Source organism: Python bivittatus, unplaced genomic scaffold (assembly GCF_059951505.1).
Source record: "Python bivittatus isolate LINGU-HERP-01145 unplaced genomic scaffold, Pbiv_v1 ctg000160_np1212, whole genome shotgun sequence".
Lineage (NCBI taxonomy): Eukaryota > Metazoa > Chordata > Lepidosauria > Squamata > Pythonidae > Python > Python bivittatus.
The window spans coordinates 3,938,158-3,953,834 of NW_028277076.1; the positions used below are offsets into that span (position 1 = coordinate 3,938,158).

The 15,677-nt window shown below is 43.5% G+C and overlaps 1 protein-coding gene across 1 annotated transcript; it reads left to right on the top strand.

The window, feature by feature from the left end:
* Window positions 1-2,199: 2,199 nt before the first annotated feature.
* On the top strand, window positions 2,200-15,259 carry SLC31A2 (solute carrier family 31 member 2). Its single transcript, XM_007429343.3, has 4 exons — window positions 2,200-2,424; window positions 7,223-7,289; window positions 11,789-11,978; window positions 13,448-15,259. Exons 1-4 carry the CDS (start codon window positions 2,416-2,418, stop codon window positions 13,614-13,616), a joined length of 435 nt encoding a protein of 144 aa, XP_007429405.1. The 5' UTR covers window positions 2,200-2,415; the 3' UTR covers window positions 13,617-15,259.
* Window positions 15,260-15,677: the final 418 nt, after the last annotated feature.

A 15,677-nucleotide genomic window follows, 5' to 3' on the forward strand; every position in this document is an offset into this window, starting at 1 on the left:
GCAGTTTAGAGATATTTGTAAGGCCAGATGCATCTAATCCTTCCAAGGCTTGGACACTGGTGGAAAAAGAAAGGGAGATATGCCAATTCCAGTTCTGTGAAATCAAAAGCAAAAGCTGCAGTCAGGAAATGCGAGCCAACAGTCCAGCCTGCGAGCGGAAACATATTTCAAAACATACAACGGAAACACTCCAAATGCTAGTATTTGGAAAAACTTGGGGTATACAGTAGGTTCCGTTTTTGTTCTTAGGGGAACAAAATGAGAAAATTCCCCATGGCAAGGCTGGTTGGAGTAAGGGGAGGTGTAGCCCAGTAAAATGCTTGGAGGCACCAGATGAGATGGGAAGTAAATTTAAGGTTTTTTTTAAAAAAGCCAAGTCCAGCCATTTGCACCCATTGCTAAACGGGTTCCGCAAAGATCTTTCACAGGAAGGAGGGAGAACGTGTGAACTCAGCTGATCTGTGCACCAAACACAGACATGTCCGTTGCCAAAGACAAACACCCTCCCCACCCCAAGGAGAGGGGCAGCTAAGCCCGCCTTCTTGCGTGGGGAGCTGAATTCAAAAAAATAGGTTCAGGAGATGCAGTTGCAATGTTAAGTTTATTCCAGTCAAAATACTGGACGTGAAACAGCAGAATGTGATCACTGCGGAATTTACGGCATTAAGCAATACATTTGTTTATTATAGAAGAAGTTGCTGATAGGGCTGAAGGGTTAGATACGAGGTTAAATGCATATTTATTGACATTGCTGTTGTCCATTCTCCTCTACTTGAGGAGAACCTTTAAGGGAGTGGGGGCTGTATATATTTCCTAAACAAATAAACCAGCAGCTGCAATTGAAGGGTGAGAGAAGGAAAGGAGGAGGTACCAAGAAAAGGATCCATAAGGCGATCCTATGCAAGTTGACTCAGACAAGCAGTCCCACTGAATTTTACGAGACCAGTCAAACTCAGATAGGATTGCAACCCTAACAGTTGGTTATTTTCTGTGCATTCTTTGTCTTTATATGCATGCTGTCCAAACACCAATGTGATCCTTCCAGAGCATCAACATATATATATATATATATTTAAACAACATATGCACCCCCACCATCATGGCAGGGCAAGCTACTGTATATAAACAGAGAGCAAACCCACTCCCTTCTAGCACTGAAGATGTTACCTAGTCAGGTAACGAAACGTCTGCAAGAAAACAAGCTCAGAGAACCCCAAGGACTCCACAATATAGTTTTTTTTTAATCACTAAGAAAACAAGTCCTTCTTGGTTCAAAACTCCCAGGCAGAAGAATAAGATTCTAAGCCAAGGCTCACCAACCAAGTGACCTCCACAGTTATAGTGGACTAGAAAACCCAGTCAAGCCAGCTGTGAGCTATGGGATCAGTCATCCAACATACCAGAATAGTGCAGGTTGAAGACGACCAATTATCTAAGCTTTAAAACCATTTTTTTTAAAAAACAGACAAAGCAAAAGCTGAGCCAAGGCCTTTCTATCCTGACTTGTGTAATTCTCAACACACTGCGAACTCTGCAAATCAGGCGTCTGCCCGGGGTGTTCGTAAGAAAAGGTGGTGCAGGAGACAGAATCATTCTGGCAAGCAACATAGATTCCCTACCAGCTGTTCCAGATGTGGCATCCAGCTTTGTCTTGCGATGCCTTTGGGCGAGGCAGTATAATTTGAAAGCACCTTAGTTTCACCAGTTTACCCCTCCCTTGTTTTGGATTGGAACAAAATAAAGGATAATAATAATGCCGTTTCCCAGACCAGCATGCTCCAGAGGAATAGACTCCTCCTCCTATCACTTTCAGCAACTGTGCTGGTAAAGATTGATGGGTTTTGTAGTCTTCTCCAGCGGGCACCAACTGGGGAAAGTCAGCTGAAACCCTGCTTGCATGAGAACGCACCTTATCACTGACCACACCTCCCATGCAAGCTGGCTGATGGACTACAACTACCATTTCTGGCTGGGAAGCAAAGAACCATGGGAGCTGTAGCCCAATGGGGCGGTTTTTTTGGATAGGACTTCATTTAAAAATCAATCCGGGCATTTGGATTAGCATTTACTCATTATCACCGCGCAGCAGGACGCGCTATTTGCTTACATTTAACTGCAGGGGGGAGGACGAAATCCAGAGGCAGAAACTACAATCCCCACCATGCCTTGCGCCTCCCGCTTGCGTGATAGCTTGCAGAAGCCTGGTAGCACGCCTATCTATGTATGTATGTATGTATTTAATTAACCCCAGATAGTTTCGTCTTACCAAAGGCGGAACCAGCTGGCTCAGGCGAAAAGACACCGCGCAAAAACTTACGGGACGCACTAACTCGCCCACGGTTCGTATCGCTCTTCACGGGGAAAAAGAGAAGCAGCAAACAGGAGAAGTGGAAGAAGCGGGGGGGAAAATTCACAATGATGCCAGTAAGTTTATTTCCAATTTGCAGAGTGTTGGCTTTCCCGCTCCTTCCTCCAGGAAATCCATATGAAATTAAACCCACAGCTTCCTAAACAAAACGCTTGATGATGGGAAAGGACCCCTTCTTTTCAACCCGCGCGGAAATCTTCCACACCGCCCCCCGCCCCGAAAAGACCGGACCGATTAGGAATCAGTCGATCCCTTTAATCTTGTATAACTTCGCTCAGTTTTGCCTTAAATGTAGCAATATGTCAATGTAGATACGACTCCAGCACTGATCTAGATCCTTTCTAAGCCTGCCTTCCTCCCTGTCTGGTGCCAATCCTTTGTTTTGACTTGCGGGGTCTTTACTAAAAGAAATGACGTTTTGTTCAACTGTTACTTTGTCTTTAAAAAAAAAAAAATTAAAAGAAACTGTTACAAAAAGGGGTTATATACATCCAGGACGGTTGTGTCAGTTTCAAAGCGCTTCCTGATCTCTTTAAGTTAGTTTCTTTTTTAAAAAAATGTTTGTTACCCAGCCACTTCTCTAACAAAAGATACAAAACGTAGCCAAAAATGTTAAAGGGAATATAAACCAGAAAAGCAAGCCAAGGCATGCTTGAAACAGTTGGCTGGCCTCAAGCAGCTGTTGGACACCTAAGGTAGACTTGATGGTGGAATCTTGTACATGTTAGAATTTAGATTCGCTGAGTTCAGATCTCAGACTGGAAAACAAATCAGGAGTCTGGAAGCACCTTTTCCGATCCACATATTTTATTAAAAGACAAACCTTTCGTGAGCTTATGCATTGATCCTCCTGAAAGCTGATGCCTTTAATGGAACGTCTTAGTTGGAAAAACTGCCACCAGACTTCTGATGTTTTGCCCCATAGTTGAAATAGCTGTCCTCCTACAACGTCAGTCAGCCCCATTATCTCTGAATCTGACTCCTACATCTTCAGTTCTTGTGTAGGAAAAACATTGCAAAAGCTTCTCGAGGAGAATTACACACCTCTTCCCTTCCTCAACTGGGATACCAGAGGGGAGACATTGAGGAGTAACATTGCTGCAATCCACCGCTTGCTTGGTGGAATGTTTCTGAGGGTCACTAATGACCCACAAGTTGTCCCTATTGGAGACATGTCCCCATACGTCTGTACCATCCATCCATGCTGTCATCCCTTTGTTACAGATATCTAGGCAGGAAAAAAGGGTTTGGATTTAGGACTACGGTACTTGTTTCTAGCTTCGTTTCCTGAGTTGCTATCTAAACTCATCTTGTCTGCAGAACTGTTGGCTGGCTCTCATTTGATGTTATCAGCATAGACTTATGCACAGTCTCCCATGGAGAGTGTTCTATAAAATAAGAGGATCTTGGCTGAAAAACAAATATTGGGTCAACCCAGTATGTTTTCTTGAGATTCGTTTAAGTCAAAGTGAAGTCCTGTGGCCCCCGGGATAGCATCTCAGGGCCCAGGGGAATGATATGTTTTTTTTTATCTCCAAGTTCAGACCAAGATGTCTTGAGTTTGGAGGGGGGCAGAAATTCAGTTTTAGCTTTTCTCTCCTGCCTCGCTGTAGGGCTCTGTGGGTTCTTTTTTTTCTGAGATTGGAAAATTACTCAGAAAATAATTTAGCTTTGCCCTTTTATAAGCAAGCTTCTTCTTGTGCAGCTTACACACTCTAATTTCCAGATTAGAGCATGCAAGCTGCATAAGAAGAGCAGGGGAAATAACAAATAGCAACAGGTAGAGATGAAAATGCCTTCCTGAGGAAGGAGGGAGGCATTTGACTTCTCACTGGCATTTTCTTTGGAGGATAAAACTCTTACAGAAGATTCTTCAGCCAAGTCAGAGTAGAAAAAGCAAAGGATTGAGGTAAAGGATTTGCTACCTGCCAAGCAGCCACCAGTCAAAGATGGTGGGGTTTTCTACATATCTGTTTCCCATTGCATACAATAGGAAAGGTGTCAGCCTTTGACTCTCTCTTTTGAAGGAGAGTCAAACATTTCTCTCTCTCTTTTTAAATCTTTCCCATTGCATACAATAGGAAAGATTTAAAAAGAGAGAGAGAAATGTTTGACTCTCCTTCAAAACATCAGCACATTCGCAACACACTTATCTGGACTAAGGAATGAATCCACTTTCATTATACAAATTATACACAAATAATTGAATCATAAGCCAGGTAAAGAAGCTGGGTTTGTGCAACCCTGAAGCCACACAGAGAAACACATGCCAGAAGTAATCAAGTTTAAGACTTAGCCTACAGATCACCTTGTGTAAATGCTGGTGCCAGGCCTTGAATGGATCTAGTTAAAAATAACAACAGAACACAGCCCACGGTTGGAGCTTTCAGAGAAGAACCTAATTTTTAGACTGTTCTGCAAGGAACACAGTGTCACAGTAACAATTGTGTTACTTGGTTTGGAAAAAAAAGATGTAAAAGTGAATAGAAAATAAGGCAAGCTGAAAGAGGCCATTAACAAAAATAGGAGGTCGAAGCCCCATTTAAAGTGGGTAGTCTACCCTTGATCAGGGGCAGGGGAAATCATATTAAGGGGAGGGTGATGGCTTTAAATTTCTGCCGGTGAACTTCCCAGAAACATCTGCTTAGCTGCTGGGTCATCTAAGGTGCCGGGCCAAGCATCTATATTTTGCTTCCCCAGAACAGCTTTTATACACTTGTGGCGTATAAAATCACAGCCAATCTCTCCAAGCATGGTATTTGTGTATCACCTCCTTCTAGCTCTGGGAATTGCACAAATGTGGGAGAACCTCTTTTCTTAAACTCCTTCCTACAATTTCCTTGGAGTAATTACATAAAGACCCAGCTAATTCTACGGTCACCGCTTCCATCCAGAAATCTCCCTTGCAGATTGAGAAACCTTGTAGTATTGTTGGGTGTGTGTGTGTTTCCACTTGTTCCTTTGTTACCACACCCAGGCAAATCCAGTCTCGCCTAAACACCTGCCCAAACTTTTGCAAACCAGATAACAGGCAGCAAGATTGGCCCATACCTTAACCAAATAGCTTGGGTTCTACATCAGGTGAAGACAAAAGAAACAAAGAAGTCCAGTCTCTAATCATCTTTAAAATTAACTCAGTTAACATGCTGTGTAAATTCAGCAGCAGCATTTATAACAGACCTAGTTAGGCTGCTGTGTGAATACAGCCTGAGACGTGCCACCCATGAAGAGAGAAATGTCTGATTTTAGACTTCCAATATACTCATCCCAAGGGGAAGGATAAACCAGTGTCCATCCAAGATTTGCTGAGCTACACCTTCCTCAAGTTTTGACACCCTCTAGTTTATCTGTTCTATCTACAATCTTGCACTGTTATAAGTCCCTTCAAAAAGGACCAGCCTGCAAACATAGGAGTTTTTGGAACTGTAAGGAAAAGCCGCCATGAGAGTCGTGGGAATCTCCTTGGACAGGAAGCAGACATCGCCTACAGCAAGTCTAGTTCCACATTTGCTCCTAGTGTCTGGTGTGTTTTATTATGAATTGTTGTGGTTCAGGCAGTTTGGCTATCCTTTCTGAGATTCCTCCTCCAAGGGTAAAATTTGGTCCCAGACATTGGAGGCAAGCATGGAGCTGAAACCCAAATTACTGGAGGTGAGTCCTTTGCAAAAATGCCAACCTTATTTACAAACGGTCTTTAAAGCTCTGATGGGAAAGAAAAGCAGAGGCATCGGTTAGCTGGAGTAAGATGACAGATAATCATGGGTTATCACGTAAACAGAAATACCTCACGTGATCAAAAATTACCATATGCAGAATCAGCCTATTGTTTCATACCAGTCAGCATGGCGAGGGCTGGTAATGCATTACAACAGACCTCAATCTGCCTCCAGTTGCTTCCTACTAGTCCTTCCCTTCCACCCGTTCAGACTCTATTCATTTCTGGAAAAAATGAAATTGCAAATTGGCCTCCAGTAAGCATCCTTCTTAATTATATGAAGGCCAAGGAGCCTTCATTGGCCTTCATATCATTACTGCAGGGTTTCTCAATCTGCAAGGGAGATCTCTGGATGGAAACATTCATATGTTTTTTTAAAAAAATAGAAAAAAGGAGGCAGCCTACAGAGTTTTGTTTGGAAATGGATCCACCTATTCCAAAGACCTCCAAAGGTACAATGAAATTACAGGAAACATCCCAGTTGGACAAGGCAGAGAAGTATAGCTATGCTCAAACTTTAAGTTAATTTCAATTTATTTTATTTATTCAGAAATGCGAGGGAATTCCTGGAAGCTTGGTATTCAGATAAGTCAGCCATCAACAGACACGTAGAGATCAACAACATCTACACACTATTCAAAAGAAATGATAAAAAGGAAACAAACAGACCAAAACACCTCCTCGCCAGCAATCAACACCCAGATAGGCAGGGATTAACACCAAAATTAATACCAGCCAAACAATCAAGCAGTAAATAATACCCTAATCAAGGAATTATCAACTCAAACAATCAAGCAGTAAACAACTTAATCAAGGAACCACCAAGGAGAAAACAACTCCCCCACCAACACTGGCAGGGCAAGCGACTGTATACAAACAGGGAGCAAATCCCAGACTCACTAGCACTGATGATGTGACCTAGCTGGGTATCAAAATGTCTGCAAGAAAACAGCCAAGCTCAGAGAACCCCAAGGACTCCAGGCTATCAGATCCAGGCTGAAACAAGGTGGAGGGCCACTAGATGGCATCAGAGAGTGTTTTCTGAATCTCTTTGCTATCCTCTAGTGGACATCTGATCTAGCCAAACAAAGCCTTAAATTTTGTTCCCTTTTGTCTCCACCTCCCCAAATCTCCTCCAGATGCATTTCTTTTTCTCAGATAAAGTGATCCTCCTGTTTGACTTCTGGGACGTCCACAGCGTGGGAGGTAAGCAAACAATCTTATCTAAGGAAAACAGAAGTTGCTCAGCCAAAGGAGGAAGATCTCTGAGGCCAGAGATTATAGGAAATCTTAGCTTTAGCAATGGAGAGGGCAGTTATGAAAGATTGCCTTATTGACATGGCATCTCAGACTTCCTTGAAACACTTGACTTCACAGTGTTTTTTCCAGAACCACAAGTGAACTTTAAAGAGCCACACTAGCTAAAAGATCCATAAAGACTGCTTTAGGCATAATTCAAACAGTTTTGGGGTAATTCCCAGTTCTTTGGAGATTTTTTTTTTTTAGATTTTTTTTATCCCACCTTTATTATTTTTATACATAACTCAAGGCAGTAAACAAAATAGGCTCCTCCTATTTTCCCCTCAACAACAACCCTGAGAGGTGCATTAGGCTGAGAGAGAGGGACTGGCCCAATGTCACCCAGCCAGCTTTCATGCCTCAGGGTAGGATTAGAATTTACCATCTCCTAGTTTCTAGTCTGGAGCCTTCACCACTAGACCAAACTGGCTCTCAATTCTAAGATTCTAAACCTTGCAAAAAAAAAATAACCATGCAGTGGAGAAAGAACAGCCATGTTTTCATTGCAAGGTTTTGCTTAACCATAGTTTAACAAATAAGCCACAATGGGCTAGGTTTCCACCACAGAGTAAGCCATAAGCCATGACTTGCAAAACACAGCAGCTAGGTTCACACAACACAGAAAGACCTGCAAAAAATACTACAGCTTGGGCAGTGGGTAAACCCAGCCAGTTTTAGATCAACCTTTACTAACTTGGTGACCCTGCTGGAGTCAAACATTGACCATAATAGCTGGGGAGCATGAGAAAATAAGTTCAACATATTTGGAGAACACCCATTTGGTTGAGAAGGCCATATTAAAGGTTCCACAATATCCCCATGTTCCTATAAAGCCCTCCATTTGGAAGGTAATGGGAATGATTTTCTTCCCTTCAAAATGTGCCCAGCTGATCCCACTGCAATTGGGAGAAAACCTGCCCATTGCAATGGCTTAGATTCTAGACCCCCACCTCCAATTCCTACACTGATAGTGCCTTCAATTAACATGAAGGCCTTTGCAAACAAGGGAGTTCTGTACTACTCTACCACCACCTAGGCTGCGTTCATACATCCCCACTGACCCATGGTTTAACAAATTAACCCCCAAGTAGCTAGCTCCATCTTGGTTCAAGGAGTTGTATGAACCCAGTTCTGGAAAATGGGGAAAGCTTATGAGACTCACATTTGGCCCTTGGGAGATTGCTGGAAGTAGACACAGAATGTTACTTGCTCTATTTGCTGTTTTTTACCTTGTGGATTGCAGCTCATGCTTGGCCATGATGGGAGGTTGGCCTTGAAATAGCAGCAGCTGCTTGGAAGAGCTAAGAAGAAACCCCTCCAACCAACTGCAGGGCAGGCTCTCTGAAGCTCTTATATAGGGCACTTAGCTCCACCCCTAATCAGGTGAGCCAATCAGAGCTCAGAGAGATGGATCTACCCCTTCCCTGCAATCAGCCCTTTCAGTTTTAATCCAAGCAAGTTGAAGGGCACTTACACTAGAGGAGGCTGCATTGTTTGTATGAGCGTGCCTTTAGCCATATATAGTTCAATCTGTTTATCCACCATACCTAAAAGAAAAACCTCTGGTATCCACTGTACATCCATTTTTAAGATTCTCTGAATCAAATATCACAATATTTCTTAGCCTTCTTACAAGTCCACTAAAGGTAATAAAAAGTACCTTCACATTGATTATAATTTCCAACATACATTTGACACTCCTTTATACATCTTAGATAATTTATCTGCTGTTAAGTACCAATGAAACATCATCTTAAAAAAAATCCCTTTCTAATTATAGTTAAGTGTAAATTTCAATCCTTTACTCCACATATTCTCCCACTGGCCGAGCTTTATGTTGTCTCCAATTTTTTTTGTCCACTTAAACATCTTCAACGTATTCATTTTCAGCTAAAGTTTATACACCTTGGCAATCACATGTTCATCATTAGTACACAAAGCCAACTCAAAGTAGTAGATAAGTGGTTTTGAAGCCCACATATCATGCAATCTCCAGGATTTGAATAAGCGTCCCTTGGGAAGACATTGTGCCCAGCTCTGTGTGTTTCCAAAATCCTGATCTTATGGCTCTCTGGTCTAGTTGATCAGCCAGTTTCTGTTCAGGACTCTTCGAATGTTGCAGGGGGTAGGCTTGGAAGACCTCCCTCTGCTTCTCACTGGTCGAGGTTTGTATGGTTAGCAATTGAAAAAAGGTAGATTTGCAGCATACCCAAATCTGATGATGTAATGGTATGTGGGAATGACCTTGGGAGACGGTGGGTGGGTGGAAGAGATGCTGCCTAGGGAATGATCAGATAAGAGAGGACATAGCCCACAGCTGCATAACGGGCAGAGAAAGAAACTCAGAAGAGATCCTCCCTAGTTTCTTGGGTTGTAAAGGGGATGGGGGTGGGGGGAGAAACGTACTTTCAGCCTTGCAAGATTCTGATCATGTAGCCTTACGATAAAGTAGAATTAGCTCGTCTGGTTGCGTTTCCTGTCTGGTCTACCTGGGAAGGCTGACAGACCAGTTCCAAAACAAAGAGGGCAGGAATTGGTCAATTGGATGGCTCCACCGGGCACCCTTGGAATACAGCGATCTCTCTCAGTGCTTGTTGGCTTTGGCAAGATCTGATCTGGTGAAGCCTGGTTGGTCAACCACCGAGGTGTACCCACAGGCTTTTACTTACGGCATCCAGGTAAACTGAGACAGCAAACAGTTTTACTACTGAAGCCTGGCCTGGCAAGGCAGCACTTTTCAGCAGGAGGGGGTGAAAAAGCAGCTTTGTTTTTTCTCAGGACTCAGAAGAGAAGCAAGGGAGCACATCCAGCGAGCTAAAGAGCAGCTATTCAGTCCCTGGGAAGAATCCCAATTCTTTGCTCCCAAACAAACAAAAGCTGGAGGTGGCTGTTTGTCAAGCCCACAGCTCCAGCTTTAGTGCACGCAGATGGGCCTGCCAAAGTGGAAAGCACGCAGCCCACGAGATTTTGCTGAACTACAGCTGCCAGTACCTGTGCTGGCTGGCTGGGGCCGTCCCACCTTTGCTACATGTGGCTCGTTCAGGGCAGGTCTCTTTGCAACTTGCAAGCTGTCTCCAAGGGCACCTAGCAGTGCCTCTGTGTTTTTGTCTAAAGCGGGGGAGGGAATAAGTCCCCCCCCCCCCAGTCTTAACAACGTGTAAAGTTGATTAGAGCCCATTTGGCTGCAGGCGCTTCTGTTTCAGATGAGGTGTGCCTGCTTTATCTCTGAGGGACAATCCACCGAGTTTCAGTACCGATCTTCCCTGGGAATCCTAATGGCTTAAGGGTAATGTGTGGAGGTCTATACACATCTTGCCCAAAGTCCATTTTCTCTTCTCCTCCTGTCTCTTTTCTTTGGCCCTCTGCTTTCGTTATCCTCACTCTTTTCCTGTGGAAAACAAGGGGCAGAACCGAGATCCGTTTCCCCCAATCTGCATACCTCCACAACGTGCAGACTTCAACGCCCAGACGTCTCTGCAATAGCAGTACTCACTGGGGAAATCTGGGAGTTGGCGTCCACACACCTGGAGGAAGACCGAGCTGAAAAGATTGTCCTAGATTTTGCCAGCTGGTCCCAAAAGCAACTTATAGGAACAGCCCCGGCTTGTACTGTAAGGGAACCTCAAATTTGATACTGTCAATCAGTGTTTCCAAGCCTTGGGAAACTTCTAAGCAGGTAGGCTTCAGTTCCCCAAATTCCCTGATGAGTCATGCTATTGCCGGGAATTCTAGGAGTTGCTCAGGATTAAGAAACATTGCTCTAAACATAGTTACATTATTTATAAGTTGGGAAGGAAGGAAGGAAGGAAGGAAGGAAGGAAGGAAGGAAGGAAGGAAGGAAGGAAGGAAGGAAGGAAGGAAGGAAGGAAGAATTCAATGGATGAATAATAGGACTATGCCTATATTTGATGAAGCAATTCAGAGGCGATTCAGTTGAATCCCAGAATCAATTCTGGTTTTCATCAAAGCCGCAATTTGATTTGAAGCGTCAGCATGAATCTACTCCCTCTGAAACAACTCCGATCAATTCCAGCCCCAGTGTGTACCTATTAGGGGTCAGCATCCACATGTTTAAATCGAATCAGCCAATGCAGAACAAATATCTGAACTGAACTGCTCCCGTTTTCCAAGTGGATTATGCAGATCAGACCACTGTGTGTGGGAGCACTTGCATAATTCCTTTGTGTGTTTCTTAGATACCACCTCAAGAAGAGTATTGAAATCTTGGCTTGCTTTCTGCGAGGTGTGGCAGATCATTCACTAAGTGCCTTGTGAAAAAAGGATGTTTGCCAAGACCCAAACCTTAGCTGTATAGGAAGAGAACTCCTGCAGAATTCAACGTGGATAATTCTTCCCTCTCTCCCTCCCAATGGCCCATGTCAGTGTTTCTGCTGTGTTTTTAACAGGAATGGTGCTCTCGGTGTTCGTGATTATGATACTCACGGTGTTATATGAAGGCATCAAGGTTGGCAAGGTAAAATTGATTCAACAGGCAAAGACAGCTGTTGCCCCTAGCATCAGTCGGGAAAACTTGGGAGAACCCGAGGGGACCTCTGTGAACTCAAGTGTGGGGCCAACCACCAGTTCTCTAAAGAAGTAAGAAAAATACTCTTTGTGTGTGTGTGTGCGCACGCATGCATGTGGTGTGTGTTATTTCCACCCCTCTTCCAATTACAGCACGCACACAATAATTTTTGAAGCAGCAACGCCAGTGTGACAAAGGACACCCTTGTTTTAAGGTTGCAAAGAGGCGTGCTGTGTTTGTGCTAACCCCCATTGCAAAACATGGTTTTGGAAGGCTTTGCACAGCCTTCGAGTCTGATATCATGATGCACATCCTCAAAAGTGAAACTTTTTCAGCGAGCTGCCCGATTTTATCGTACATTTTTTGAAAGGGGAATAATTAAAAATTCTCCTGCTGTAGGTTGTCTGGCTGAGTCAAAATTCCTCCATCTGAAAGGAAAACCCATTCAGGCCAAATAAGAATCATATAAAAGATACATGTAAAATCTTACTCAAGTTGAAGTTTGATTCCTGATTATATACAGACAGGTCGATGTAGGGTTTTTTTTTTAGCAAGAGCAGGGAAATGGTTTCCCGTTGTCCCCTTTCAGGGTGCTTTTCCAACTTTTAGTTTAGCTCTCAGATTTCCTGAAGGTCGCTCATCCATTAAACAAGCTCTCCTGCTTATATTTTTTACAAGATCAATACAATACAATCACTTTATTGCGGTCGTCAACTAGCAGCAAACAAGATTAACGAAGTATTGTGGCTTGCTGAGACTCTATTTAGAAAAGACCTATTGGAAACAATGGCCCTTCAGTCCTGGCCTTTTTAAATCCATTATTTGCATTGGGTTAACCCCAAGTGGGCATCTACAGCAGGTCCCACTCCTGTGTTCCAAGTTGTGTGCAGTGTGCGCGAGCTGGACCACTGCCACACCCAACAGCTTTTTTGCTTCTTCCTTTTTTTTCCAGCCGTTGGTTATCAAAGCACCTTTGTGTTAATAAAGCGAATGCTGCCAAGAAAGAGATTATGGTGTTGATGTAACTATTGGCCCAGTTGAGATTGTTTGCATGGAGTGCTGTTGACTGAAAATCAGGACCCTGTGAAAGTACCTCTCGTGAAAACTCTGGGACGACATTTAAGGTGTGGGGGGGTGGGGGTCAAGTAGCTCTTTTGATGAAGACGCATAACCAGAAATGCAGATGAGAGGAAGGTGGAGGGAGCAGTGCTAAATTTGCTTGAGCGTTACTGCTTCTGTAGCCCAAAGAAATGACCCGTGTGCAAGGACGGCTGTTGGAGTGGCTTCAAGGTTTGCAAGGAGGACAACCAAGTTTAGACTAATTCAGCTGGGGCAGATCGTTGACAACAGCTGGGAGGAAAACCACGTAAGAGGGGCTGGTTGGCAGAAACCCTCAACAAGGGACCTCATTAAGTTAAATACCCTCATTTTTAAATTTGAATTTAGGAGGAATGGAGTAGAGGGTCAAGGAAAGCTAAAGAGGGTAGAACTTCTCTTTAATCTATTTGACCACTCTCTGAAGACACTTTTTTTTCAAAAGGCGGCTTTCGTGGCACCTCGCTGAGACCCTGCTCCACATGATCCAGGTGTTTTTGGGTTACCTGGTGATGCTGGCTGTCATGTCTTACAACACGTGGATTTTCCTGGGAGTGATTGCTGGGTCAGCCATCGGTTACTATGTGGCGTATCCTCTACTGTGCCTCAGATAGCAGCACGGTAGCTCCTTCTGGAGAAAGCTCAAGTCTGCAGATGAAGTGGATTTTGCAACAGGAATGGATTAGATCGGAACGAGTCATCTCCATGAGAGATTTGAGGTTCTCCCGGCCTCATTTTAGCGCTAGTCTCTGGCTATAGGGTAGTTGCCACTTCTAATCATCAAAAATAGTAATGTTACTTCCACTTTCAAGTAGTTTTCTAAGTGCCTTAAAACTGACTTTCTCGTGCCCAGAACATTAATTTCAAGGAGAGTGCCATCTGCTCCATTGAGGGCTAATGTGCTCGGTAGGATTGTGGGCGAGGCTGCCTGCAAGCCCTAGAGAATGTGTTGGGGATGGGGGACCTCTGTCCAGTTCACCTTTGGCCACTCTTTCCTCCCTCTTAAATCTCAACGTAATTCTAACTTGCTTGGAAAATAAATTGCAGAGTGGCTGGCAGAGACCTTGCAGTGTAGAAACTGAGGGAGGAGGGGCAGATATAGGGAGTGATGGAGTAAATATCCTACATGTATTATCTACTGGGAGTACAATACAGTAGGCTTTGCAAGCTTTCAAGGCGCAGTTGGAAGAGTTCTTCACCAGCGCCGCTATCTGGAGCACTTTAATAGCGGATAGCCGTATCAAACCCCGGTTTGTTTCTATTCCAAATATTTATCCTGCCCTTTGAGTTTTGTTCTCCCAGATGCTTTCATGAGGCCAAAAGCCATGACAGCAATGGGCAGTAAGATTCATAATTTACCAAAGGGCCTTTTTCACATGCTGCGTCATTAACCTAAGGAACTCAGGGCCAGAAAGAACAGCTGCGATCACTATTTGGCTGTCTTTAAAGAATTATTTAGGGGACGGGGAGAAAAAAGACCAATTCTTGGCATGGTCAGTCATGGAGTTGCAGTTTGCTAACCTCCATTCCTGACTTGCATGTCCAAAAGGGATTATGGGAGTTAAAGTGGACAGTATCAATATGGGCTAATGTAATAGCCTCACTGCTGGGATGACATTATAGGGTATCGTAATGCGGCTGGAATTGGATAGACCTGAGGCCTCTCCAGGAATTTATCCCTAAGTCTTTGGAATACCTATCTCTAAAATCAGGATAAATGGGGTCTGGATGGAAGTTGCATGAACTGACCATTTAGAACAGGAGATATTCAGAGACAACCAGCTTAATTGGTTGGAATCCAACCCCTGGCAGGCACAGGTCTAACATCCTAATTTCCCAGGAGCTTGGATAGCTTCAAATGAGTTACTTCTCGGATTTACCTGCAAAAATGCTGTGAAGGAAACAGAGGTCATTGCTTTTACAAATTCTGTGTGTTTAATTCGCTGGTACCCATTGTAAATGTGTTGAACATTCCTTTCTGAGAATGGAGCAGTCCAAGGAACTCCAGAATACTTCATTTTGCCTCTAGACCATGATTCCCTTGGAGGAAGGGGGCTGAAAAATCACATCCAAAAAACTGTTAGGCCATCCCCAGAATTGCATGATCCGGAAGATAAATGCAGAGTCCCTTGGAATGGAATTTTGCACATCCCTAGCACCCCGTGAAATCTATGTTAAAAACTTACTTCAAATAAAAATTATGAAATGTTATTTTCTAAAAAAAAGTCCAATAAATGCATTACTAATTATTTATTAATACTTTCTCATCCAGTCGGCTTATAGCTTTAAATTAGTGGGTGGTCCAGTTATCATGTCTTCGTGTGTGTGTGTGTGTGTAATCATGCTACAACTTTTTTCTGTGCAGTTTCATTCCCCTCTCTGGCAACATCACGCAAATGTGATAAAGGAAAATTGGTTAACACAACCAGAACAGCATTCTCCCCCTCAAGTTTGAAAATAGGCCTCGATCTCCCACTTTTCAAAATTCAAACAGTTTATATTGAAAAATGAATGAGGAACTGTCCTGCCCAGAAATTAGGCAATGCATTTTTGTGAACTAACCTTGAAAGGAGGAATCTCAACTTTATAACCACCAGTTGGAGAGACAAACACAGAACAAAACTAGTCTTTCAGACAAATGTTGTGTAAAAGAGGAGATGGGCTGGACCAGGATT